The sequence below is a fragment of the Pimephales promelas genome, chromosome 4 (genome assembly GCF_988280905.1).
Source record: "Pimephales promelas chromosome 4, fPimPro1.hap1.1, whole genome shotgun sequence".
Lineage (NCBI taxonomy): Eukaryota > Metazoa > Chordata > Actinopteri > Cypriniformes > Leuciscidae > Pimephales > Pimephales promelas.
The window spans coordinates 10608770-10614892 of NC_142772.1; the positions used below are offsets into that span (position 1 = coordinate 10608770).

General features: G+C 35.8%; 1 protein-coding gene across 1 annotated transcript in view; it reads right to left on the reverse strand.

Moving 5' to 3' along the window:
* The window catches only part of pcsk5a (proprotein convertase subtilisin/kexin type 5a), a 46415-nt gene extending 42467 nt beyond the window's left edge, over nt 1-3948 (reverse strand). The window contains exons 1-3 of the mRNA XM_039662407.2: nt 3850-3948; nt 1459-1563; nt 1082-1195 (exon numbers count right to left, since the gene is read on the reverse strand). Of these exons, the coding sequence (XP_039518341.2) occupies nt 1082-1195; nt 1459-1563; nt 3850-3948 (318 nt within the window). The remainder of the gene's footprint in view (nt 1-1081; nt 1196-1458; nt 1564-3849) is intronic.
* Between the last annotated feature and the right edge of the window lie 2175 nt (nt 3949-6123).

Genomic DNA, 6123 nt, shown 5'->3' on the forward strand with positions numbered 1-6123 from the left:
GGAGAACTCTGGCGCAAAATGAACCTTTGGTCTAATAAAACATTGGTACCTAGTAAACCGTTCTCTGAGATTTCTTTTCATGATAATCGAATGTAAAGAGTTTTATCTCTAAAAATGCTAGTACTGGGGGCATTAACTAAGTAAAAAGAAATGGCTAGTTTATACCACTAACTAGGCTCAAAATAGCCCCACACTAACGCAGTAACATAATGAGGGTACATGCAAAACGAAGCATGGAGCACTTTGCAAGTGTGCAGACCATGCATTTAATAAGAAGATACTTTATAGAGACAGTTCACTTGGTGTATACAGACAGGAGCCATCTTAGATCCCTGAACGCCGTTCATTCAGAAGTTCGCTGAACTTCATACAGTTCAGCTCGTCGTGACTGTTTTCCAAAGATGGCTCCTGTCTGTAAATACAAAGTGAACTGTCTTCATAAAGTATCTTCTTATTAAACGGTCTGTACACTTACAAAGTTCTCAATGCTTCGTTTTGCATGTATGGACCCTCATTATGTTACAATGTTAATGTGGGGCTATTTTGAGCCTTGTTAGTGGTACAAACTAGAGATTTCTTTTTACTTAGTTAATGCCCCCAGTACTAGCATTATAGCCTACGCTAAACAGTTTTAGAGATACAACTCTTTACATTCGATTATCATGAAAACAAATTTTAGATAACTGTTGAATAGGTACCGATGTTTTATTAGACCAAAGGTTAATTTTGCGCCGGAGCTCTCCTTTAACACAAGAACGTCACACGGTCGAACGGCTCAATTTGAGGCAATCGAAAAACACAATTAAAAAACATAAAACAGGCCAACACATATTTCAGTACAATCAACTTGAAAAAAGTGCATGTACCATTATATGACCACTTTAAATCCTGATGCCTAATTGGGTCAAAACATTTTTATTTGATGTACTCTTTTTAAAACTACAGTATACAAGGGGTATTTCATTATGATGTACAATATTGAACATATTGCTTTGAAATGTACATATTTTCACAAATTAAAATTAAATAATGCTTTTTATCTGAATATAAAATTGCTGATTGTAATGTGTCGCATACTAACAATATACCACATGTTGTCCCACTTGGCATCATTAAAGGTGATGGCTTGGGTTTGGTCCATTGTGTCAGTTCTTTTTACTCTCTTCTGAACCATCTGTTGCTGGATCCACTCCACCTTCAGCATCAGAACATATTTATGATGATCTACTGCATACATAACATGCTTCACAAACCACAGTCAATTAAATGAAATATTTATTAACAAAACATCATCTCATTTAGTTTTTGGCAAGTTTAAGGATGCATTCCTGTGGTTTGGCATACTGCTGATTTAATCTGTTTTGGTAAGTGTGTGTGTGCGGTGTTTTAGGGTGGTGTAGCCTAACTTATTAACTATTCAGTGGTGTCTCTGTGACTGAAGGTATATGATCCTTGTACCTTGGTCTCCGTGGTGATGAGACTGTGGTTCCCTCTGCTTTTAATAGTGGACCTTTTGATGGTTTCTCTGTGCTGGAACTGGTAATGGTCCACTAGCCCACCTATCTGCAACGGCACAAGAGGAAGAAGATTGTAATAGCCGCTGCTCAGGTGTGACTGACAGAGATATCAATTATGTATCTATCCCTGACGTATGCCTACGAAACAACAAAAGGGTTATTCTACACCGCTGATAGACTTACCATCAGAGGCAACCTGAGCTAGCACTGCACGATTCAGCTGAGCTTAAACTCTGGCTGCTGATATCTCTTTGACACCATGTGCTTTGACGTTATGAGGTTGGCTGAAGACATACAGTACCAGATTTACCAGGAACTAAACAGCCCCGCATTAGACAGCAGTTACACATTTCATTGACTGAGTGTGGGAAGTCAGTTTCCTTGATAACACTGAATGTGCTCAATGACACAAAGCGAAATGAACTTATCACACAGAGCAAAAAAGTAAAACAAATAGAGACTGTGGGCCAAATAAATCCCATGATGCATTGCACAACAAAACATTGGGATTCAAAACGACCTAAAAGTAATATCAAAGGAATATTCCAAGTTTAGCCCAATAATGACAGCATCTTTTTAAATATTTTTTATGTAATGTTTTTTGAAAGAAGTCTTTTTTTGCTCATCAAGGCTGCATTTATTTGATCAAAAATAAAGTAAACACAATAATATAGTGAAATATTAGTACAATTTAAAATAAATGTTTTCTGTTTTAATATATTTTCTGATTTCTAATTTATTTATGTGCCTTTCTGAATTTCCAGCAGCCATTCATTCAGTGTCACATGATCCTTCAAAAAACATTCAAATATTGTGCTTTGGTGCTTAAAGGGTTAGTTCACCCAAAAATGAAAATTAAGTCATTAATTACTCACCCCCATGCTGTACCAACCCCGTAAGACCTTCGTTCATCTTCGGAACACAAATTAAGATATTTTTGATTAAATTTGAGCGCTGTATCACTACCACATAGGCTGCCTTAGGGACTGGCTCTTGACGGCCCAGAAAGTCAATGAAGAAAATGTTTAAATATTCCATGTGACTACAGTGACTCAACTATAAGTTTATCAAGCGACGAAAATACTTTTTGTGCGAAAAAACAAACAAAAATAACGACTTTATTCGACTATTCCTTTTCCAGTCCCTTAGGCAGCCTATGTGGTAGTGATTCAGCTCTCAAATTTAATAAAAAAAATATCTTCATTTGTGTTCCGAAGATGAACGAAGGTCTTACGGGGTTGGTACAGCATGGGGTGAGTAATTAATGACTTAATTTTCATTTTTGGGTGAACTAACCCTTTAAAAAACGTTAGGCTACTTGCTATTATCAGAGTGCTGCTTAATATTTTTGTGTAAAACGTGATACATTTTTCTTATTGGATTCTTTGGTGAAAAGAAAGTTCAAAAGAACAGCATTTATTTGAAATATAAATATTTTGTAACATTAAAATTTACTTTTTCTTTACTTTACAGTTTTTGAATAGTGGTGTGTTTTACACTTATCATGGTCTGTGGGGCAAGCATACAGTAGATGCCCTAGACTTCTTTTTTGTCTTTGTTTTTTTAAATCTCAGATATTCAAATAAATGAAAATTACATTTATTTACATCTCCATGAGCATCTTGTCACATTTAATTATCTCATAAATGTACTGCTGCTATAGCTACTTATTTGTGCAGTAATGGGACAAAGAAAGTGTGCCAGTTGGTTAACTAACTGAAGTAGGGTATAAGATGCCATCAAGGTTAGGAGATCGTCTTGCATGGTTAAACACATTTATTATACAAGAGCCAGTGACCCAAAGATATGGGCTTGGTAATAATGAAAGACTAATTTGAAAGAAAAAAAAATAACAAGGAACTACAATTTGTTTAGTTGGTGCAAAAATATTAGTTTGTCTTTGAAATTTTGTCTGGCAAAAAACTGTACCTGGAACAACATCTTCCAATTTAAATGACAATAAGTATTGACTTGAATAGCATGAAGATTCTACAATATATAACAAAGTACCATGTTATTACCATATGTGACCATCAGTGTATCATAGTTTCACCATAGTAATTGTGTGATGAAAAGTTGCCAGTTGCAATTCAGGGATCATACAGAGAACATAATAGCATACTGTCTTGGTTGATAAATCACAAATTTTTAGGCCATTCAGACGTATAATAAGAATTTAAAGCAGGACACAAGAATACATACAAAGTTATAATAAATGTAATAACATCCAACATGAAACATTTAACAATAACACTTTATTTTGATGGTCCACTTTATAGACATTCTACTTACTAACACATTTAAGTGGCAAATCATTTTGCAGAGGACTTACCTGGCCCATATTCACAAATCCGTATTTGTCTGCAATAAGATCAGCAGCATTAGGACCTCCAGTTATTTTAACCGCCCAACGGTTTGTGTATAATCTCATCTGGACACATTGGAGTCCAATCCCAAGAAAAATTACATGTAGAAAAAATGCTGCTGGTGTCATCTTCAGATGGGTATGATCTCTGCTTCATGCAGAAATATTGGTCTGATCACACTCCTCATTGAAAAGTTCTCATTAAAAAGTGATTTGTCTACAACAGACTGGACTGTCAAAATGATTGTAAAAAAGTTGCTAAAGCACCTAGTTTGACTGTGCAAGCGCTATTCCACTGCGATGGCTCCAGTGCATCTGTTGCCTGTGGCACATCATCTCCAATTACAGTCCTATCAGTTTCTACAGGTGAACTGTTTGCTCCTACAGAACACAAAAAACACTGGGAACGCTGGATTACAGGCCTAATTTACATTCAGGGCATCATTATATTAAACAGTGATGGATAGCTCATAATTAGTGTGCTTTCTGAAAACATTGCTGTACATTGCATACTTATTTGTAGTTGTTTTTCATTATTTTTTCATGCATTCATTTTAGTCCATTTTACATTCATTTAATTGACTCTGATCGATCAAAAGTCAGCTTATCAGCAATAAACAGGAAAATAAAAGAATCAGTGATGCAAACCATCAAAAATTAGACAAATTCAAATTCAGCAATAAGCATACGTATACAATTTGTTATTCAGCTCAAGTCAGTTCACTGTGTGAAGTTCGCCAATAATGAAACATCTGATCCAGCTATAGACCATTTCACAAGATGTAAACAACACTGGTCCAGAAGCACTTCCTGTTTCAGTTTGTAACACATGTAAAGAAAAAAATTCACATGTAAAGAAAACATCTTAAAGATGTTTGTTTAACTTTTTGATTCAGTTTTAAATGTTCTGTTGGTTGTATTTTATCCAAGCTTTTATGGAGTGTTAAAAAACTGAAACAGGAAGTGCTTCTGGACCAGGGTTGTTTACATCTTGTAAAATGGTCTATAAAGCAGCTCTACAAAAGACAATAGTGCCATCATACAGCTCAATTAAATTTGGATCTAATCCGATAGGCCTACGGTCAGTTTACAGTGAATAGTGTCATGTTTGGTTTTTGATTCATGTCTTTTATTTTGAAATTCTCATTCATGTTTCCTGGCCTGTGTTCAGCCCCAACAAAAAGATTTTTAAATTGAGACGGTGGTTTGTTGAACACCCTGTTCTGATGACGATGTAAGAGTTGCAACTATGGTGGCTGAGAAGGCCATTCTTTGTTTTCTTCCAGAAGAATATTCGGAGCCTGAAGAATTCAGTATTAAACGTGTTCAATACTGAAAAATACACTCTATGTCACAGTCACTGCCCTTGTTATCCAGAATAAAAGAGAACATCCCAATCGAGTCGAGGGATTTGTGGAAAGTGTGGTTCCAAATTATTATGATCCAACATTTGCCTCATATTTCAGGATGAAAAGATAAACTTTTCAGGTGAAGGATACTTCGTACCTCTGAGACTGTGTTATGGTTTGTATGCCAATTGTTGTGTATACCGAACTGCAGCAGCTGACACATTTGTAAACGACTTTATACCATTGTGCGAGCGGTCTCTTTAATGCAGCGTGGTTTATATACATGTTGCTGCTGATTGGGCTGACATTTTTGACACACCCACCATACAGAGAAAACGTAAAAAAGAAAACATATCTCAAACCCTGTTGCACACCATTTCCAGGAAACATTACGTTCAACCCGGAAACCGCAGTAAAACACCAGTTTGAGCTTGACCGTGCCCCTGGTTTCTTGTCATGTGACTTCCTTGTCTTATGCGTCATTTTATGATTGGTTGATCATCTCAGGTGTTTCTTGTTAGCCTTTAGGCTTGTTATATAAAAACACTGGTGAACAGTAAAGATGATCAACCAATCGTAACATGACACACAAGACAAGAGAAGCACAAATCAAGATCACATGAGGGCAAGGAAGTCACATGACAAGAAACATGACTGCTATTTTAAAAATGAAAGACATGAAACAAAGGTACACCAAAATCCAGAACCAAATGTGACAATTAAACGTCATAAAACATTGAAAATCATATTTGAATATACATGAACCTCTTTAAGAGTCATTTAATTATGTGGGCACATTATAGATCCATTTTCTTAGCTAATCATGAAAGTTACTGAAACATTTAAACCACAGGCCTATTTAATGTATTGGTCAAAGAAATCTATGACACAG